Raw genomic sequence first — 22429 nt, 5'->3', positions numbered from 1 at the left:
CCCTGCTGATTTATAGGTCTAATTTTTTCAAATGATGACATACCAGTTCTATGGTAATAGTAGGAAGTCAGTCATTCCTATCCTGCTCATTCTGTGCCCACTCTGGCATGATTTTGTCCTCGGCTGGTGAAAGAACGAAGCAAAGTAGTCATTTAGGAGTTGCTGAATAGTAGCCCCACAGCCCCATGTTTCTTGCAGCCCTCCTGTTTCCTACATGCCAAAAAGGGACTTCTTGTTGTCCTGGACTCCTGCCGCTAATTTTAGTTTGGTTGCTGCCTTAGCTCTTCAAGTCTGTTCCCTACAGGTGTGGACCATTGTCGTATAGCCTCCCTAGGGCATGCCCCAAGCTTCAATTGCTTGTATGCCTCTTTCTTTTTTCCTTAAGAGGACCATGATACCCCCATTTAGCTAAGAGGGCTTCCCAACCCTTTTGTTACTTTTCCTCCACATGGGAATGGACTTCCTTTGTGCTTTGAGGATTGTGTCTTTAAGGAACGATCACTTTTCATGCACTCCTTTCACCTTTGGCCCGTGGTCTGTAGCCCCTCCCCTGCTAATGACCTGAGTTGGTTGAAAGTTGCATTTTTAAGTCAAAACTTCAGTCCTGCTATCTAATTGGACATTTATCTTGCTGGGATCCTGTGACCCCCGCTGACTTCCTGCCCTTGTGGCAGGGGACTGGACTTAATGATCTTGCGAGGTCTCTTCCAGCCCTAATGTCTATGAAATTTGTCTGCCTTGCGATGGACAGTAAACATGATGATTTCACAGTCGCTGTCACCCAGGCTACCTTCTATTTTTAAGGTGGTCCTGAGGTCGTCCCCTTTGGCCAGAATCTAGTCTAGAATAGCATTACCTCTGGTTGGTTTGTGGACCTACCGAGTCAGGAAAAGCTCTTGGATGCAGGCATGCAAACAATGATGCAGATCCTAGAAGGCAAGATTCAAAGGAGAGGCAGTAGGAAAATCCTTAGGGCTCTGACACAGTAAGAATGCCAACTTCCCCAATTTTATGTTTCATCAAAAGGGAAGCAGCTTCAAGTCAATCAAATTTTAGTCTTAAATATGCAGGTGGCTTAAAAAGACATGCACATACATGTTTTTTTCCCTCCAGTATATTAGTAGATTGTAAATACCTTGTAACAACTTATTTTGGATAGCATCTCTAGAAACTACTGATCAGAAGAATATGGAAAACTCCTTTCATAATATTCAGTTTCTCCTTAGGAAAATTTTTAGATTTCTGTGAACCAATTATGCGTACTGATGTGCAAAAGGACAGCAGGAGTCCTGTGCAGAAAGTCTGTACCTTGGGCTTGTTTTGCTTTCTCTCCTTTGAGAATTGTTCAGATAGGAAGTCTCACCTAAATATATGTTGTAGTCTCTCCAATGTAAAGGCTTGCATATTTTCATTACTGCTTGGTAGTAAGAGCAGGTAAAGTTTGACAGGAAGAAATTTCTTCCAAGAACAAAAAAAGTAACTCATTGGATGTTTTAGTACTACTGTTCTAACAGCTAACCCACTATCTCTGCAAAGAAACCTAGTTTAGAGGGTTGTAATTCAAATTCAAAGAAATATTTTCATACCCTTTAAAATGTTTCAAATCATATGCCAACTTAAAAATACACTGCACAGCAAAGTGAAGTGAAAAATTCAATTAGATTGTGTAAGTATTTGCTTCACTAAGCCCAACGGGGCCCAGTTACACTTCAAATACACTTTTATAATCAAACCTCAAACATGGCATTTTAACATAGAAGGTGGGAAATTTTATCTATCTATTTACCATTTCTGGAATAAAACTTTGCGAAGTGACTTTTCCATTTCTGTACTACACATTATATTGACCACATTATGCTTCTGGCCATTTATAATGACAGCTTTAAAATTTATTTTTGAATGCTAGGGAAGATAGGGACATGGAAAGAGTGTTCTGAAAAAAAAACAACTACCACGATGGCTGCAGGCAAGTGTACAAAAATTAACATTTTTATAGCTACATCTAGAGCTAAATATCATTAGCATTAGTAAATATCACCACAGCCAGACTTAAAAACAAGCCCATAATATTTACAAGCTGAAGGCTTTAATAAATAAAAATGAAAAAAAAAATTCTTAGCGGATGGAACCAATAACAGATTTTAAAGCTATAAACACAGAAAAATGTTAAGAGTGGTAAGAAGTTAAAATTTATTTATGGAAGATCTCTTGAAAGAAGATCCATAATGAAGATTTGTAAAAGGATTTGATTTTTGTTTGTTTGTTTTTAGCTGGTCTGCAGACCAACTGGAAGACCTAGATGAGAACACATGAATACCTAAAAAAACCAAAAAAACCACAACTCACAAAAATAGGGGTTGTGTAACTTTTAAAAACACTGAGGGAGGAAGGATGTCAAACCCCCAAATCTGAGTATACATTTCAAATGCCTTATTTCCAATTAAGATACCACATTTTGCTGTTTTACAACTACACAAAAAGATTCCAAGGGTATCTTAGAATGAGGCCAAAAAAATTAGACATGCTACCTAGGTATTATATAAGTCTTCTCAGCAGGATCTTTCAGAACTCTTTAGTGAAGGTCAGTATCATTTTTTGGCATTTTACAAAAAAACAATGCAAGGCCCAGAGGGTGAAGGGTCTCACATAAGGTTATCAAGCTCTGTAGTGACAAATTCCCTCAGGTCCAAGTCCAGGTGCAGATCAAGAAGGTTGAAAATGGAAGTGCAGCAGTGCTTGAGAGCTCACTGCTTATTCATCCAGTGGCCAAAACTAGAGGGAAAAAAAGGAAAAGACAAACTGTATTTTATCCCTAGATCTACTACCATTGAAGTCCAGTGTTCTACCCTGTTGACCAAAGGCTACTCCTAAAATTATCTTCAACTGCTTAGGCAACTTATTTTTTCAAATACCAGAATGAGTACTAGTTATAGGCTTAAAGACTATAAAATAATAAGACCCTATTCTGAACCACCAGACCTATAAAGTCATCCACAATGATTCACAAAATTTTACTGACATTGAAATACGCTGAAGTCTAGACTTGCTTTATTTTATTTTTTGAGTAAAGGGTAAAATAAGGCTTTGAGGTAAGTTTATATTTTGTGTTTCCATTCTCCAAATTTTGAAATTGCATTCTGAGCCCTGTAGCAATGCACTGACAAAATTTACCTTCTTGTTTCACCCTACACAGATGAGAGGTTTTAGCAGTCAATAACACCAGAGCTGCAAGAATTTAAAACAAAATATTTTATGAAGTTTCCAAACAGTGTGGATTACTAATTATAAGGCTCTACCTAGCCATTTGGTATACTGGGTTCTAAATATCACCAAAAACTGAAGTAGAAATAAAGCAAAAGTACTCATTTAATTAATAAAGGACCAATATCTCATTAATCAGCACGAAATGGAAACAAGCTCTCAAATTACAGCAAATCCTTTAAGGACAACAACTTCTTCTTGTGCTAGATCTAGAACAATAGCAAAATCTGTCACATTACTTTAAAAAAAAATATCAATTACACTAAAAAAGTACCACTTGATGCATATTATCTAGGGTACAAATTTAGTTCTTCACGTTGGAGATTACATATGCTGGCCTATGTTTTTTGTTGTATTTTCTGGAGGAGAAACTCCATTTGTAAATTTAGATTTGGCTGCCCCTTTTTGGTCCTTTTCTTTAGTATTTTATAAGCTTCCATTTTCTTCTGTTTATAGAGCCTTTGGGCTTCTTCTCTTTCTTGTTTCCTTTTCTCTGCTGCCTGAAATAAAAATAGCAAAAATGTAAGTGCTGTGATTAAACCAGAGTAAATACAATCACTCTGTACCTCAAAAGTGTTTGCATCTTGTAAAAATCATGTCCATAAACATCAGTTATTGTCTTGTTAGGGCCACAACCACCGATACATACAATTCTTATATATCAAACGATGTTTGCCTAAAATTCCAGAACAAGAGCCATGACAGAACTTCTGTTCTTGCCTTAAAATTTGCCATAGTAAAGATTAAGTACATTTGTGCAGGAGATGCAACTTTCTTCAGGTTAGCCCAAAATCGTAAAATGAGATGCAACACCCTTCAGGTTAGCCCAAAATCGTAAAATGAATTTCCCAAAAGTTCTACCAGAATCATTTCTACCACCCGTTTCAAGTGGAAAGCACACTTCTTTAACCTATTTTGCCTAGCATACACAGAGCAACATGGATATTAAACAAAACTACACAAAGGAGAAAAAAAAACAAGCCCTAGTAAACGAGTCACTCCTGTTCACACTTCTCCCCCTGTGAAAAGGATGAGAAAACAAGTGACATGTGACAGATGTTAGTCATGTTGTTTAATACAGTCCTGGAAGGCATTCAAAAATACAAAACAGCAATGTACAAAAATCTTTATAAAGCATCACAATCTTATTCAGGACCTAGCCCTAAATTAGGTGCCGATACAGATATTTTGTTTTACACTGAATCAATTATTGAAGCAAATTATATTTTGATGAGCATGCCAACTAGATTGTTTCACTTAAATCATGTCTCATCAAAATATGTGAAGCTGTCTCTAATCAGACTAAAACATGCTTCACTTTATTTGGATGGTTGCTCTGATAGAATTTCTCAGAAATGGAACATTGTGAAGGCCACAAAAACAGATGTCTTTACAGCAGCATGCATATAAAGAGATGCTAATTTATCAAATAAGCATTACATACTTTTCATCGCACAAATAGGTTTTAGACTGTTTTGTACAAACAAAACACGCACATTAAAAATCATTTTCTGCAACAGAAATTATATTTCTTAATTTAGCAACAATAGTGTTTTATGATGTATAAAAAGAGTTAAAGTCTGAATAACCCAAGCAAGCATTTCTAAATAAAAAAAAGTCTCAAAAGCTGCTGAAAAGACCAACTAAAAGCAAAGACTAAATTCTCTGTTCCCACACCCATTTACTTTATTTAAAAAAACCCCAAAACACAAAAACCATTACCACTGTAAAAACTGATGGAAACTAGTGGTACTGACCAGAAAAGCACAACTCTTTTGGCCACCCACATCTCATACAGCAGCCTTTCATACAGCTGACCATGAAGTGCTCATGAAGTGTCTGCACGTCCTGGCAGGTTTTCAAAAGACTGGTTTAAATTGATTCTGTTCTTTCCAAGCAGAGAAGTCCTAGAACAGTGGTGGACAATTATTTGGGACGGAGGGCCACTTACGAAGTTTCAGTGAGCTGTTGCAGGCCAGGTCAGCATCCCTGCCCCTCCCAACACAGCTCAAAGCTACCTAAGAGGGCCCTGTGCTTGGCTGGGAGAATGGGATGGGATCGTGGGTAGGCAGAAGAGTGGCATCCGGGAGCAGGATGGGCAAGGCCAAGGCTGGGATCAGGCTCACGGGGTGGTGACAGCCCAGGGCTGCAATTCATTACTCACACAGCCCTGTGACAGGTGCTGGTTCCACAAGCAGAGGTGTGCAGAGTGCTAATCATGACCCTGGCCCAGGCCCTAGCCCTGTACTGTCACAGCCCCACAATCCCAGGTTCTCTATGGAGACCAACCAGGACCCACGCGGGCAGGGTGCACAGGCAGGCAGATGGGATTGGGTGACAGGTGGGCAGGGAGCTGCATCCGGGAGCAGGGTGGGTGGGCAGGTCTGAGATCTTTGGGCAGTGACAGAGCCATGATCTGCTCCCTGCATGCCCGTGCCCATGGAACCAGTGCCTGTCACAAGGCAGTGTGGGCAGATGATCACAGCTGTGCTCAGGCTCCAGCCCTGTACTGTCACTGCTCTGTGATTGACCCCAATGCCCCAGCCTTATCTGCCTATCCTGCTTCTGGATGCTGCTTTCCACCCACCTGCAGCCCTATCTCAGATGCCCGACCACACAGGTCCTGCTTCTGGCACATAGGCTGGGATGCCTGGGCAGCAGGGTTGGGTCCGGCAGCAGTAGCTGGAAGAAGCCACCGCTGGAGCTACTGGGAAAGAGTTCAGGTGCTATGCTGTTCCAGCCCCACTGTGCGTCCAGTAGCAGTGGGACCAACTGCATGAACGACAGCTTGGGCTGCCCTCTGTCTGAATACCAGGTGGGGCCAAGGGACCCACTGCAGACCAGACAAATTGCCTTGGTCTGCAGGATTCAGCCTATGGGTGTATTTTGCCACTCTTCTCCTAGAAAGTAGCAATGGGGTAAGTGCACATCATTCCCTTCGGACCCATCTCCTGTGGGGTCTCCCAGAGCTCCTTCTCATCACCCTCCCATTCAATGTATGTGTAGCCAATGGTTAATATGGAGGTGCCATTAGCATGCTCATGACACTAAGATCTACCATTTTTTTAAATTGTTATTTGTGACCAAGTAGTTGGACACCTGCACTAATCCTTGGCATATATTTAGTTACTTTTACACTTTTGTTTTCATTAATATATTTAGTTGTACAATACACTGGCATATTGGTTTAAGAGAAAAGAAAAAGGGCACTGCACCCAAATCTTTCAGTAAATATCAATGCTTTTACCATAAATAACACATACACACACCTCATTACAGAGCACTCAATTTCCTCATCCATATTAAAATTGTGCTGCAAGAGCAGAAGTGCACTAGACATCCCAGGTTTCTAGGCTATAGGTGTGCCTCCAGTTCTGTTCCTATGCTCAACAAGACCCAACCCCTGTAACAATCAAATCTTATTTAAAAATCGCCTCTACTAGGCCTGCAAACCAGCTGGGGCGACTTTCTCCAAGAGCTCCATGTAGTTTAGCAAGCTATATATGAATAACACTACACTCCCACAAATGCTAGTCTGCATAAGGGAAATCTGAAGTAACTGTAGCATGTGACAGAATGTTGGCACCTGTTGCATATGAATGTCCCTCCATGATCTGTTACTGCCTTTTGTATGCAAGAATGCCATCTCAGACCCTGACCTGCTGCAATAATACCTTAGCTGTAAGCAGAACCAGCTTATCCAGCAGTGCTTGACATCACTGTTTAGCACCAGAACGAACAGACAGGTGAGAACAGGCAGGCTTTCAAGCACCTCAGCCAAATAAGCTGGCAGCTCAGAAAAAATTTCTATAAAGAAACTCAGCAAGGGTAAAATAAAGTCTTAAGAAATAAACCACAGACCAATTCCTAAAGCATTTCAAATGGAGTCACTTAGAACCCTGAGATACGTCCCAGTAACCCTGGGCACTTGCGCACATGTGGCAAGTCTGCCCCAACATGCTGGAAATAGAGTCTGCTGGAGCACATAACTGGTGCACACATTGCTGGACTGGGTGCAGGTATGCAAACAGTGAAGCATGTGCTGGTACTGAGAAAATGGTGGTTGGTGCGCTTTGAAGTAAAATACATTTGATGTGCTTAGTTCAAAGTGTACTCCCGCCATTTTCTCAGCACTGACATGCACTATGCCACTTACATACCTGTACCCAATGCAGTGCCAGGCACTTTAATTAGCATGGCTTGCCAATTAAAAGTGCCCAGCGTTGTGTTGGAAGCATGCGTAACAATGCTCTCTCAGACCCTCTGAGATGGCCCTGTGCCAAAGCCATGCAAATGCAGAACCAAAGTGCACATTTCCACATAGGTGCTGCTGTTTTATGGTGCTGTTGTGCTCATCATAGGTTCACATGCACAGGACTCCAGACCCAAATGCATTCCAAGGCCCCTGGCAGATGTTAATTTAATGCTGTGCTGGTCACATCTCCTGCTACGATGTATACGTGAAGGGCAGATGCACAATGTTGAGACTAGATTCAAATCACGCTCTTGTCAGGATCCAGAACCCCACTACGTGTGCAAACTGAAAGGAGTGCATGGTGCAGTCCTGCACAGGGCTGCTGTTACATGCCTTTGCAAGTGCCAGGTGGGGAGGGACCCAATTGTGTCTCCCTGCTCCACGAGTTTAAAGCCATGACCAGAATAGCCTTGAGTCTCCAACTGTGCCAGGGCTGCCCCGCTCTGGATACTAGGGCTGTGTGAGGCTTCAGTAGCCAATTCAATTTGGAGGAGATTCAGCCTGATTTGGCATCTGAATCGAACTGGGAGACCAATTAAAAGGTCTGAATTGAATTGGAAGCCTCTGAATCAATTCGGAAAAGACTCTGAGCCACTTTGGAGATTCAGCCATAGACTAAACAGGCAGTAGTCCTCACCATGCTGGATACAGCTTCCTCCAGCTGTTAAGTCTGTTGTGGTGGGCGGAGTGGGGAGGGAAGGGGCATGGGGGTGCAGATCAACACCCCCACAGTGAGGAAGGGAATGGGGCTGGGACAGGCTGCCCAGCTGGGGTGTAGGACATGGGCACGACAGGACTGGGAGTGGTGGCTATGCCCTGTTGCCCCTTGCTCAGCTGGGGCAGGGAGGAGGGGAGGCTGCAATGCAGGTGCAACTCACTCTGGGCAGAAGGGGTCAAGTGGCAGCAGGGCATAGCCCCCACTCCCAGCACTGCCGTGCCCTCATCCTGTGCCTCCCCACCCCACCCCAGCAGGGCAAGTGGCAGCAGGGCATAGCCCCCACTCCCAGCACTGCCGTGCCCTCATCCTGTGCCTCCCCACCCCACCCCAGCAGGGCAAGTGGCAGCAGGGCATAGCTTGCCACTTGCCCAGCTGGGGCACATGATGCAGGTGCTGGTGCTGCTTGCCCAGCTGGGGCGGAGGGATGCAGGATGTGGGCATGACCGAATCGAATCACTGTCCCTCTGAAATCAGATAAATCCGAAGCGAATATTTGCTGCTTCACACAGGCCTACTGGATACTAAGTCAGCTGATTGTCAGTATGGGGAAGGACCATGCTACATGTTCAAGTTAAGACACTATAGAAACCAGCTACAAAGATGCTTTATATTGTATATCATACATGGCCAGCAGATTTATGAAGCCATAAAATTCCATGTGGCATACTAACATATGAATTGAGCTATAAAGGCAATGCCTGCCTGGGGCCAGACAATTGCTTACTTTGCAAGAGTATTTCATCTGTTTAGAAACTGCAGCTCATAGCTTAGCTGCAAAGCAACAATAGGTCTCTACTGAGATGCTGGAGAAACCCAAACCCTGGAAGCCCAGCCTACAAGCAAACTGAGTGGGAATTAGGCCAGTACATTCTGTTTTGATCAAACAGGATGAGAACATGCCCTCATTTATTTTCTGATTCATTACAAGTAGAAGAAAGAGAAGGGGAAAGCAAATAGCCAAGAGTAAATTTGGTGTTCAAGACAAACATGTTCTATTGTTTTAAAGATCTGAAAATATTGTAACCTCTACTGAAGCTTACTTTTTGACACCCACAATATATGGAAAAGTTAAATTAATTGAGCTCTGCAACATGTTTTGATTTCTCTTCCTTTAATAAACAGTGCAAATAATATTTCTGATAGTGTCTGAATCCTACCAATACAAATGACTGTTCATATTTCAGTATTTTTATAATAGTTACATAACTCCAGGCTTCTTCCACCAGCCAGTCATAAAATTCTTGCAAGAGTAGCCATTTTGTGCTCCAGAATCTCAGCTTTCATTTTATGATTCATCTTAGCCTTCATTGTTCAAAGAAAAGTACTTCAGGACATAGATTAAACATAATACAACAGCAACAGTTGTCAGAGCTGCAGAGAGCTTGAAGCAAAAGCTCTAAGGAGTAAACTGCTCTACTAATCTCATAATTCATTAACTGAGATATTCAATAATGACAGAAATAACCAGGATCTTCAACAAATAAGGCCTGAAGTGTCAACTTGTCAAAATGAGCCACTTTAAGAATTCCAGTCTCAAGCACTAACACTGTCTACTGACTATGTAAGTAAAAAGAGAACCAAGTATAAAAAAAAAACTGCTGGATATACATTGAGAAACATTTAAATTAACAGAAGTAGATAGTACTTACGCAATATTACTGTTTCTTCCTCTTAATTAAGAGGGACTCGTATCCCAAGAATATAGCATAGACTAGCAGGGCAATCAAGCCAAGCAGCAAAGGGAGTTATCCAAGTCTTGTCAAGTGTGAATATAGCATGATGAGCCTATTCGGTTTTAATAAAGTAATAGAGAACCTAAACCTAAGAAACGCAATATCACACAATACCGAATAATGATATAATGTTAAATGCTACTCAGAAATACAGGTTAACATGGTATCAAGCAGACAAGACTGACACCATTACCATCCCCCTCTCTCTTCAATCTGAACAGTCCCCGAGACCTTAGTTCACGATTTACCTCTTTCTTCTTAGCACGTTCAGCCTTTACTTTCTCATATTCTTCTTTTGCTTTTTGATTTGATGTTTTCTTATGTTTCCTTTCATTAATAGCTGATCTGTAATGAAGGGTGCATGATTAGCACATGGGTTACCTTAGCACAGGGGCAGGCAAAATACAGCCCATGGGACAGATCCAGCCCACCAAGCAATTTCGTCCAGCCTGCAGGTACCCACTAATTGTACCACTCCTTGCCCGCCCACCTTGCTCCAATCTTCATTCACAGGAGAGCCCCCGCCCTCCAGACATGCACAGTTTCCAGGTAGGGCTGCTCCCATTACTGCTACAGGCACCAGGGGCCTGCTTGGCTTCCCTGAACTCCAGCCACTCCTATCCCTGGTGCAGCAGGTAGGGAAGCAACAGCAGGCAGGAGAAGCTGCAGTTGGGTGGGAATATGGATTATGGGGCTGGTGGGAGTGGAGAGCTTCAGTGGACAGGGTATGAGTATACGTGGAGTGTGAGGAAAGGTGGGGAGGGGAGGGTGTGGGGACCTCTCCCCCATGGTACACAGCCCATGCTTCTGATAGCAGCAGCAGCTGCAGCCGGTGGGCCCTTGGGTTGCTCAGGGTGCATGCAGGTGCAGCCACCCAGCAGCATGAAGCTCCAGCCAGTTCAGGTAGCTGCACATGACAGCAAGGAGCAGAGGCAGGCTGGCCCACCTCTTATCACATGGAGCTCCCCGAGACTCACACAAACCACAACATACCCAATACCCCCCTACAAACTACATACACCCCAGATGGCAACCAAGGGGCAGGGCTACCCTCATAGACCTTGATAGCTGACCAAAAAACTAATTGCCTGCACCTGCCTTAGCACAACTCAAACATCAGTACAAATCAGGTTTAATTAAAAATATAGAAATATTTCAACTGAAAGTTATTGGTAACCCCCCCACAAACAAAACAAACTAAAAAAAACACAGAACCTCAATTTTATATAAAATGAATATTAAAAAAAAAAAAAAAAAAAAAAAAAAAATCACTGAGGCAATCATAACCCATAGTAGAGATGATATTTTATAATATCTATTATTATTTTATATCATCTCTACTACAAGTCCTAATTGACTTTTCCTCTAGACCAATATGGCTACAACCTGGGTATCTCACAGAAATATCACTATAATTTGAGATCAAAGTTAGCTGACCGGATCAAATACCATATAAAGTGCATCATAAACATTGTGGGATTCAAGCTCAGTACTCTAACAAACCAAGTCACTTAGATCCTGACTATAATCAGGGGAAAGACCACGTGAAGCTGTAAAGACACAAAAAGGGCTATATAGTCCAGCCTCTGCAGTATTACATCTATTTTTCTTGCCAAAGATGTTCTATGTTTCTTAAGATTTCGATATGGATTGAGTTTCAGAGTTGGGTGGTTTCATAAGAAATATTCATCACTCCCTTTAGATCTTAGAAAATTCCATGCAGTAAATGTGGCAGATGGATAAAAACAACTCAGAGCTGTATTGTACACCCTCAATGGCACTGTTAGAAGTAGCAGCGACTGAGTGGTATCTTAAGCTGAACTGCCATATACAAGAGGATGAAGTGGAGCCACAGTTGTCCTGTAGAACAATTTTCTCAGAGGTCAGTCCTTGAAATCTTGATATAGCTAGAGTTAGGACAGGGATATAAAACTTGTAATACCCATAGCTACTTCAAACATCTTAACTAGAGAAAACAGTTCAAGGGGAAAAAAATTAAATTAATATTTATTATGCAGAATTCTACTACAGCCATAATTCACTCTGGGTTTTTGTTGTTATTCAGTTACATAATTTTGTCCAGATTCCTGATCATTACACAGTTAAGAATGTTAGGTAAGGAAGGCTTCCGGCCTTTCCCAAAATTCTTTGTTAAATTTGGTAAGTAATTCTTTCTGCCAAAAAAACGGTTACTTCATGTTTTTTGTCTTATTCTCTGCATTTATACTACAGGAACTAATCGATGCCATCTAGCAAAACTGACAGGAAGGAGTGTAGCTATTTATCAGAATTTATGCGACCAGACAGAAGCATCACACTCTTATACAATGGTCTTTGTTTTATTCTCAGCTCCATCATGTGGCAAGACTGTGTACTAACAGTAAATATCATATTTCAGAAGTGTGTGATTATTCTGATCAAAACAAATGCTAAAAACAGAATGAATAATAAACCAAACAATAGAATCCCAAAGTTTTAAAGCATTATGCTAGCACGGCACACACCACAACCCTGCAACAGTTGCATTTATGCAGTCAAAAAACAAGTATTCTGAAAATTGCAATTTTTGATTAACTCACTAAAACAGAATTGCAAACCTATCTGTATAACTGATTGTAGTTCAATAATTATAATGTTTAATTGCATTTTCCAAATTTAGTGAAGAGTTTACAGAATCTAGAAATAAATAGGCTGCAGCAAGCTTTATGAAACATCTATTTTTCCAATAGCACAAATTACCTCAGAGGTAATCAACATCAGAACAACCCTTCAATGAACTCATTTCTTCAGTGCATGAACCAGCATATTAACATACTAAAACGCAAATCACAAAGTCTTTACAAAGTCTCAGCTATGGTATCTCACTTGTGTATTATGACAACGTTAATCCATGTGGGTGAAAAGTGCCAGAAAAGTAAAGAAAATACAGCTGAGGAAGCAGCTTTCCCAGCATAGCTATCAAACTAAACTTCGAGATATAGCTGCTATATTTCATCTGCTATGGAGTAGGGTGAATGGCAAAAATGCTGAAGTTGTTAAGGATCACTATCAACATCTAGGCTGAATCCTGGGTGAAATAAGGTCTCTTTACTCCAGCTTGTTGGCAAAGGAACAAGCCTGAAGGAATGGGGAACCCCCCAGGGGAAAACAAAGGTAAGAAATATTTGAACTGTTTGAATTAATATTTGAATATTTAAATTAACTGTTAAAATACTCAAGGAAAAAAAGGAAATGCTTCTTAAATAAAGGGAAACTGTGGCCGTGTACCAGGAATGTTTCTGCTGGAGGAGTCACTGCTTTCCCCACTAGAAAATTGCCACTGTATAAGCGTTCATTCAGTTTCTTGTGGAGGCAACATGTTCCATCCACAAGAAAACTTCTACCCGACACCCAAAAGATAACCCTAGTTTCAGGAAGGAATGGGGGGAGGGGAACAGTAGAGGCAGCATCTGCAGGCTGGAACAAATTTCATAGAAGTCTGCAGCAATAGAAATGAACATGGCCTGGACAACTACAGCTCAAGAGGCCATTTTTGGAGGTCAGAAGTAACCCCACATTCTAAGGGAGAAATCATGAGTTAGCAAACTGAGAAGTTATTGATCCAAATCTCAAAAAAAAATGCTCAAGTGTAGTGAAGAATTTGGGCAGAAAATGGTATACAACTGTTTATTGTTTTGTCTACTTTTCCCTTTCTCCCCCACTGTTGTCTGAAGTTGTTTAGAAATCTTTCTGTAATGTGTGCACATTACATGATTCAACTGTCACATCTCCGAAGGACCAAACTACAGGCCAGGGGACTTCTGAGCATGAAGCTCTGTGAAGGGTGTGCTTAAACTACTGGGACTGTTCCTGGGGAATCACCATTATCTTTGGGTCAAGTAGCTAGTCACAAGATTCCATTTCCAATAAGAAAAGACCAGTGGTTCTCAACCTTTTAATACTTGAGGCATCCTTCTCAAGACCAAAGGCACTACTCGGAAAACACCAGCTCTTAATTTTCATTCATTTCTTGATTACAGAAAAATTAGACCACAGTAGATGAGAAAGTATTTAATGTTACAGAGTTCCATTTGAAATTTCTAGGATTATTTTGTGAATGAGTTGTTTGCATTCCTAACAACTATATGCCACCCTTAAAAGTATCTCATAGTACTCCATGGTGCTTCAGCATCCTGGATGAGAATCACTGAGATAAATCCCTGACATAGTCTAACTCAGGGAAGCATAAAAAAAGTGAACAAGCAAGAGTTCAACCAGGTTTGACTAGAGCTGTAAACTTTTTCATTTGTTGTGTCCCTTTGAAAAATGTCTTCTATTTATTTGCGTCTGCTTATTCCAAACTGTGGTGAGTGAACATGAATGTAAAAAAGCCAATTGTTTTATGTTTGATTTTCCACCCCCCCTCCCATTGTCATTATGGATTACCTATAATATGCTACCATTTAAATGGCATAACAGAACACCTGTAGCATAAAGTACCAAAATTCAGTTTTTATGAATATAAAACCCAGTTCACCTACATGTCTGCAGACAGAAAGCATGGCACTTTGTCTCATCTCTCCCAACTATACAATTAGTCCAATAACCGACATCATCAACCCTCACCCCAGCTTCTCTCATTTCCTTGACCATCATAAGTACAGCACCACTACCACTTCAACCCTATTGCAGATAGAAAAGGTATTTATTCAAACGTACCAGAAGTATATGCACTATAGGGTGCACCCTCAGCAAGTTAGTACGCATGTTGCCAGCAGGTAAAGGGAAATGCCACATCTGGAGTACTGTGTTCAGTTTTGGACAACCCACTACAGAAAGGATGTGGAAAAATTGGAGGTAGTCCAGCAGAAGGGAACAAAAATGTTGAGGAGGCAGGGACACATGACTTCTGATGAAAGACTGAGGGAACTGTGCTTATTTAGTCTAGAGAAGACTGAGAAGGGATTTAATAAAACAGCCTTCAACTACTTGAAGGTGGTTCCAGAGAAGATGGAGCTAGACTGTTCTCAGTGGTGACAGATGACAAAACAAGGAGCAATGGTCTCAAGTTGCAGCAAGGGAAGTTTAGGTAAGATGTCAGGAAGAATGTTTTTTTTACTAGGAGGGTAGTTAAACACTGGTTACCCAGGGAGGTGGTGGAAGTTCCATCCTTGGAGGTCTTCAAAACCCAGCTAGGCAAAGCTTTGGCTGGGATGATCTAATTGGGGATGGTCCTTCTTTGAGCAGGGGGTTGGACTAAGACGACCTCCTGAGATCCCTTCCAACCCTAACTTTCTATGATTCTATTTTCCCAAGGAGAGAAACTCAATGCAGATGTTGCAGTTAAGTGAGATTATTGGAAAGATAATCTTGGCCCAGTTTTCTTAACTATAACTTCATGTTCTGTTTTTCCATTTCATCTGAGAGTTCTGGAGAAGTTTAAGTTTATTTGAAAGTAGGGCAAGGCAATTTTGGTGCAATAACTTCAGGTCTCCTGCATAAGCTGTTTATTACAATTTATACACAGCGGAGACACAAAACAAGATTTTATGGAACAGCACCTAAGGAGGACCTCATGTATAACACTTGGCTTTCCAAACTGCTTTACAAATATCACATAAATTCATAAAAAATTTTGTACCCATTAAAGGAATCACATCTAGGAGATGAAGTATGCATAACGTGTACTTCTAAACAGTTGCGAACTGTTCAGAACCAAGAACAACTTTATGCAATTTAAAGCAGAAAGCTGTTAAAAAGGAGTCTCCCAAATTGGACTTTGGCCAGGTAACTATTAATTTCTTTAAGACTACTCTCGGGTGCAATCAGCTCACTAGAAGTCAATAGCTGTCTTTTCACCTATTTCAGCAAGATCTTACTCAAGCCCCTCGTGACATTTAGCACAAAATCTAACACAGATGGTCAAAGCCTTTTGTTCAGCAACTTTTTGGTCTACATCTCTATAAGCACATTATCCAATTTTGATCCTGGGCCTTTGGTTCAAAATGTTACATACCAGAGCTTACAAATAGCTCATTATGGGACCATTTGCATGCATTTAAGATTTATGAATTCTAAAAATTTCCAATCAGCTCTACTGTTATGTACATGGCACCAGAAAAATACCACCTCCTGTAACAGCAAGATTTTCTTTGAAGCATACGTATGCTATCATAAGATGATGCTTGCAAAAACTGAAAAAAGTTTCACCCTATCTGTAAGTACGTGGAGGGAAACTGAGTAATTGTTAAAAGGGTCAGTAAGTGCTTATTTGTTTTTTTAAAATATTTTTGACAGCAAACACTATTCAAAGCAAGTTCTTCATTTTTCAAAATAAGAATTCCAACTTATTTCATAGACAGAATGAAACTTTTATACTGAATGTGGCTAAAATCTAAGAAAAATATATTCTTTTACTGAAATTAAGTTTTAAATGCTTTTCAGTTCTTCTATCACCAATGTCCAGGGATTTCAGATAAAGCTGCTAACTTGCATAATTACAGTTGCAATTAGCAGTCTATGTATATCCAGGGGTATCATGTTCTTCCAGTCTCAAACACCCTATCTAATTATGTAGCTTCATCCAAGGCTGGTTCTTCAGACTACCTTTCCTCTACCCTGAAAAGTGATCTCATCTTCATATTCCTGAAATGGAATAGCTTGCTCAATGATTTTTAATACTGTAACTATGCCTCTACTACCTGTCAAAATCCAAACCAATTCCAAAACATCTACTCACAAAGTGAAGTTTAAATTGCAAAGAAGGATTTGTTTTAATACTCTGCTCTCATATACTTACCCACCTACACAATGCCTGGTAGATTACTAATTATACTAAAATAAAACAAAACGAGAAGTATTAATCTTGATGAAAACAAAACAGCTATGTGAATTTGTAAAACAGCACATCTCGTTATATATTGACTAATTCATTCTCATTTTCTACTACTCATCTGCAAGTCAAAGTTTGCAACACATTTTGCATTTTCAAAGCCAATTTACATTTTAAGATGGGAAAATACTGGAAATCACATATTTTTAAGTTAGTACATTAATAAGATGCCACTTCCCCAAATGCTTTGTATAGAAACATTTTAGCCTTTACTCCAACTTACGCTGCAAAGTCCAACTAAAAATTCATTCAGCATGGGGGAGGGGAGGGGTTCGGTTGGTGGTGCTGTGAGGGGGGCTATGGCAAATTTTAGGGTAGCTGCACTCCCCCTACAGTGCTGATGCCACCTGCCCCAAAACTCAGCCCAGCCCAGCCCCCCAACCCACCGAGAAGAGCCTGGAGCAGCCTGTAGCCCACCCTGACTAGATCTGATGTCACATTCTCTCCCCCCATGCCCTTCCAGGGTCTGAAGCTGCCCTCCAGACAAGCCACGCTCCATCCCGTGCCGTGTTTCACCCCAGATGGGCAGCACCTGCCCCAACCCCACTCCCTTCCTCACTGTGGGGGCCTTGATCACTGTCCCCCACACCCCATCCCTCCCCCTCTCCACTTCCACTACCACAGACTTAGCAGCTGCACACAGGTCTTTAAGCTGCAGGGCTGCACATTGGAAATCAGATTGGTATTGGCTGATACGCCTTCTTAAAAATTGGCTATCAGTATTGGTCCCCAATATCTCTATCAGTGCACCCCTAAACAGGAGGGATGGTATCTGAAATAATTTTCTTTCAACCACAAGAGAAAAAAGAATACACAATTAGCATTCTGCTGTGATCTGAATCACATTTGTAAATCAGTTAGTTTCCATTAGTTGCATTGTAAATCTTTGTTACAAAACCAACTAAAAGATAAATACAAAGATGTAAAATTAGACATGTAGAGAAGCAGGAAGCAAAAAAAAAAAAAAAAAAAAAAAAAAAAAAAAAAAAAGCTTTGTATGCAGTCCTAGGTTTTTGGTTTTTTTAAGTGAGACACACACAAAGACAACAGGTTGAGTCATGACAGCAAGTGCATTTAGATAGAGGGTTCCAAACATGTGCACACCTAGTCCCCATTTGCAAAGTCATGAAGTAGTGTAGCAGAAAAAGCAATAAAAAAGGCCAATTTATCCTCTACAACACCTTAGTTCTCCTCAGGTTGGAAGCAAGTTCAGAGGGATGGCCACTAGACAAAGCATTCTCACCTAAGTGTGCTTTGGTGAGCTGGACAGAAATCTCTTTCTAGGGCAGATCTAGCCTGCAAACCGTGGACTGCCAAGGCCAGCTCTACAGCAGTGGTGCTCAACCTTTTAGAGAGGCAAGTCGGGTGCACCATAGTCTCACACTTCGCTTTGGTATAGGAGGGTGGGATGTGAGGAGTAAGGTGGCTGACAATCTTAAACGCTAAAAAAGTCCCTACCATAGGGGAGGAGAGAGGGAGAAAGGGAAGGAGGGAGTACATGCTGTAGGGGGAGACAGAAGAAGAGAGGGCTGCAAAGGTCAGCAGCAGGGCAGGGAAGGAGACATGCAAGGCTGAGGAGCTTGCTGCTGATCCTCCATGCTACAGGCTAGGGGTACGGTCAGGTCCAGGAGCCTTAGGTTGAGCACCACTACATAACAGTATTATGTAGACTGATGCTTGGTGCATTTTTGGCTGCTTAAGTTACGTGGGGAATCATACAGTTTAGGGTGCCAAGACAAATCCTAGAATAAAGCACCTTTACTTGTTACTATCAGCAGCAATTGAACAGCAAATATTTCATATTGTATTGTTATTCTTTTCTTAATTGACATACCTTGAACATATTAAGGATCCAGTCCTGCAATGGGCTAGGTCCCAAAGGAGTCAGCTGGACTCTGCATGCAGGCACCTCGTTGCATCATGAGTCTTAACGGGTAGGTTATTTTACCCATGGTCATAATTAAACAAGCAAGCCACTGAATCTAACTGGAGTATCTGAAAACTTAATATCCCTTTAATAAATACAAAAGTAGATAAAAGAACAAAATAAAACAGTTTTAGACAGTTACTTACTTCACTGCCGTGTTGCACTTTTCTTCCAAAAAAACTGGACTGCTTTTAGCCTTGCATTGTTGCTTAAGCATTTCCTCTTCAGCTAAATAGAGGTGCTTCAAGTGTTCTGGGTAAGTATCTGTGTAGACAACTTCCTTTGGAGGGTTGGCTTTTCTCTCTCTCTTCAATAATTTCTTGTATTCCCATTGGATCTTTTGCTTCCTCCAAGATACAAGTCCTTGTCCTGAATCCATAAGAAATGAAAATAAGGTCCATCCAACTCTAAGTTAATGATAATTTCTCTCTGCCACTACATTTTCAAGCCATTTTCCCACAACAACAGTGGCAGCAGAACTGACAGCTTACATGCTAGTGTAGATGGGGTTCAACCATTTTGAGATGTGTCCAGAAGTTTGTTGCCCCCTATTCCTCTTTCCCATTAGTCCAATCCTCACTTGCCCCTGGAGTCAAGTCCCCTGCATTTATGCAGGAATAATTTCCAAAAGCAGTCACCGAAAGAGACCTTTTAACCCCCTTGTTCACCACGACTCCAAAGCGCCCTAGGAGAGAATCCCCTGGGCTACAGATTACAGAACAGAAAAACCAACGGGTTGTTTAGAGCAGAGGTTCCCAAGCTTTTTCTTGTTGTGCACCCCTTCCAGATTTACCAGCTGCCTGCATACCCCTACTAGTGTACATTTGTAACCTTTAAATGCCAACTACTATTATCATGTAATGGTAGATTTAATTTTCATTACATCTCCCCTGTACCCCCCCTCCCCGAGATGTCTTGTATACCCCAGAGGTAGGCATACCACAATTTGGGAACCCCTGGTTTACAGCAAAGACGTCTTACTGTAGCACAGCAAGCCATCCTCTGGCTCCTGCCACCCTTGACATGTATTAGGCAACAAACTGGCCAACCACACAAGAAAAGCATACGAGCCACACGCGCAAAGTGATTGCCACACCATAAAAATGTCCACCTCACGACAGAGTCAGTGTCCAACAAGGTGCAACAGCTTTAGAGCTAGTTTCTACTCAGCTTTAACTTGAACGTGAAGCCAAGCCCTTCTTCAGCTGCAACCCACTATAAGACTGAAGGCAACATGCGGCATTTGAGCCCAGGCCCGGCTGGCCCCGCTGCACCCTGGCTCCGGTTCCAGAGGGCAGCAACTCGGGGGGGGGGGGGTCACAAGGGCGACTTGGCAACACACGGGGAGCAGTGCAGGGGGGAGCCTCCCCCAGGCACTCACTGACTCACCGCCACGCGCGCTCCCCCGCGGCAGAGGCCGCTTCCGGCTACGGCCTGGAGCCTCCGCGGCGCCCCGCTGCGGCGCAGCCCGCCTCCCCGCCGGCGCCATGAGATGTCCCCTGCACTCCCCCGGCGCCAGCCGCTCGCGTCATCACTGCGCGCCTGCGACGCGGATTGGCCCGGGGGAGGCAAGCGGAGCGCAGCGGAGGCCACCATGCCGCGCTCTGGGGGCCCCCTGCCACCCGAGCCGGGCGCAGAGGCGGTGGGCCGGCGGCTGCGGGGGGCGGCGCACTTCCTGGCGCGGGCGCTGCCGCTGAGCCGTGCGCACACGGTGGACTTCTACACGCGCGGGTTGTGGGCGCAGCTGGTGGCGCTGTCACCGGACGCGGTGCTGCGGGCGCTCCGGGAGTCCGGCCCCCTCCGGCTGCAGCGCCCCCTGCAGGAGGCCGCCGGCGCCGCCGCTGCCGGGCCCGGGGGTGAGTGCGGGCCGGGGGGGCTCCGTGGTGCGATGCGTCTCCCTGGGACCTTGCCCCCCGTGTCCTGCGGGCCTCTGGCCCCCTGTTGGTCACACACACTATGTAAATCTATATGTGTGTGTAGTGTGTATATGTGATATACGTATGTACAATGTCTATACATGTAATATGTACACTAGAGGCACACACATATACAGTGTGTGTATAGATATGTCTGTGTGTATAGATACACTATACACAGACATATTTTCTAATTTGAGCTTTAGTCTGCCTGTCTGTCCGGAAGGCTTTATTTACACTCTGATTAGCTGGCTGAAACAGCCAATCAGAGTGCTCCAGGAGCACTAGGACAGGAGACGGTGGGGACGTGGGATGGGGGCCATGGCCAGCTCAGCTGGCAGGCAGCAGTGATGGAGTGGGGGACAAGTGGGGAGTGGGCCCGTTCCCCCCACTCCCGCAACCAGATGAGAAGCAGTGTCAGGGCCAGACGTGGGGGGACGCAGAGCTGTCAGGCCCCGACAAAAGCCAGCAGGGGGTGGGAGGAGCAGAAGACAGCACCCCGTGCCCTGACAACAGCCCTGAAAGGGGAGGTGAATGGCCGGGCCCCAAAGCAGGGAGGGCGAGAGTGGGGAGAGAGGGCCACTCCCTCCCCCAACCGGATGAGAAGCAAAGGTGGGGCTGGACATGAGACTCAGTCCCTGCTTGCCATGATGGTGGGGAGCACACCGTTGCCACCTTGGTGTTGCCTGGCCCTGACAAAAGGCAGCAGGAATGGGGAGGGAGAGAGGGGCACAGTGATGCTACCCTGCTGCTGCCAGGGCCTACCAACAGCTGGGAGGGAGAGAGAGGATCAGGGAGGGGAGGCACGTGGCCGTGGGCCAGGCGGAGCTGGAGCACAGGGGTGGGGGGACCAGGCCCATACTCATGGGGAGGGAGCATGGGAGCAGGACCAGACCTAAAACATGGGAGGAGCAGTAGAGGCCAGACACAGGCCTCTGTTCCCCCTTCCCCCACCCCCATCATTCTTCACAGGCAGTTGGCTAGTACATATATGCGCTACACACACACACACACACACACACACAGTGTGCTAGAGGTGATATCTTTTATTAGAGACACATATACATATATGCACACTATACACACATGTAGACATATATATGTGTGTTTGTATAGTGTGCGTGTGTGTATATATATCTGTATGTATATATGTGTGCATAGTGTGCAGAAAGGAGGTGTCTTGAATTATAGTTTCTGGTGGAGGCACTCTTAATTTTACTGTAGAGTTATTGAATAGTGTCAAGGGGTCACCTGATATGGCTGTGGCCCATGCCTCTAATGCCTCTTGATTGTGCTGTCGATACAGAGGTTTGAGGACGTCTCTGTCTGTAGTCCCTGTTAAATTGTACTCTTGTTCTCTAGTCTGCCATGATTTGATGTAATAATGTATATTATAAGGAGGAAGAATTTGTGAATAGGCTTAATTTCAGGGACGTCTGCCAGATCTTCTGGGGGTTCCTTCATCCCTACACCCCTGGCCCTTGCCCCTCTGTAACAGTAATGATGTACGGTAAAGCAGTAAAGTTCCTGCCCGACACTATGCGGAACAGGCTATTAGTCAGTCCATGTTTGAACTTCAGGACTCTGAGAAATGATGAATATTAATAACAAAAATACCCACAACGTCCTGGCCCTTCTATGTCCAGCTTTTGTCATACATTGACAGTGAACACCGTTCTAGTCCAGTAGTTCCTGTAATCAGGTACAGTCCAACAAGGGCTCCCACCAGACTGTTTCATGGAACATAT

General features: G+C 43.2%; 2 protein-coding genes across 2 annotated transcripts in view; one reads left to right on the top strand and one right to left on the bottom strand.

Moving 5' to 3' along the window:
• Positions 1–2064: 2064 nt before the first annotated feature.
• On the bottom strand, positions 2065–20275 carry CCDC59 (coiled-coil domain containing 59). Its single transcript, XM_019543138.1, has 4 exons — positions 20155–20275; positions 18912–19134; positions 10216–10312; positions 2065–3761 (listed from the first exon to the last, which is right to left on the bottom strand). Exons 1-4 carry the CDS (start codon positions 20252–20254, stop codon positions 3600–3602), a joined length of 582 nt encoding a protein of 193 aa, XP_019398683.1. The 5' UTR covers positions 20255–20275; the 3' UTR covers positions 2065–3599.
• Positions 20232–22429, top strand: part of METTL25 (methyltransferase like 25) — a 116050-nt gene continuing 113852 nt past the window's right edge. Inside the window, exon 1 of the mRNA XM_019543137.1 lies at positions 20232–20621. Coding sequence (XP_019398682.1) covers positions 20258–20621 — 364 coding nt within the window. The 5' untranslated portion in view covers positions 20232–20257. The remainder of the gene's footprint in view (positions 20622–22429) is intronic.

This window comes from Crocodylus porosus, unplaced genomic scaffold (assembly GCF_001723895.1).
Source record: "Crocodylus porosus isolate Cpor-Errol unplaced genomic scaffold, CroPor_comp1, whole genome shotgun sequence".
NCBI classification, from domain to species: Eukaryota; Metazoa; Chordata; order Crocodylia; family Crocodylidae; genus Crocodylus; species Crocodylus porosus.
The sequence above is the reverse complement of the archived record's forward strand: the minus strand, read 5'-3'. Positions and strand labels throughout refer to the sequence as shown.

Excerpts from the sequence above, each read along its gene's own strand:
- CCDC59 (XM_019543138.1), bottom strand. The coding sequence starts at position 20,254 with ATGGCGCCGGCGGGGAGGCGGGCTGCGCCGCAGCGGGGCGCCGCGGAG. Across the intron at positions 19,135-20,154 it reads GCGGGGGAGCGCGCGTGGCG|GACAAGGACTTGTATCTTGG; the intron begins GTGAGTCAGTGA and ends TTATGGATTCAG. Across the intron at positions 10,313-18,911 it reads AAGTGCAACACGGCAGTGAA|ATCAGCTATTAATGAAAGGA; the intron begins GTAAGTAACTGT and ends CCTTCATTACAG.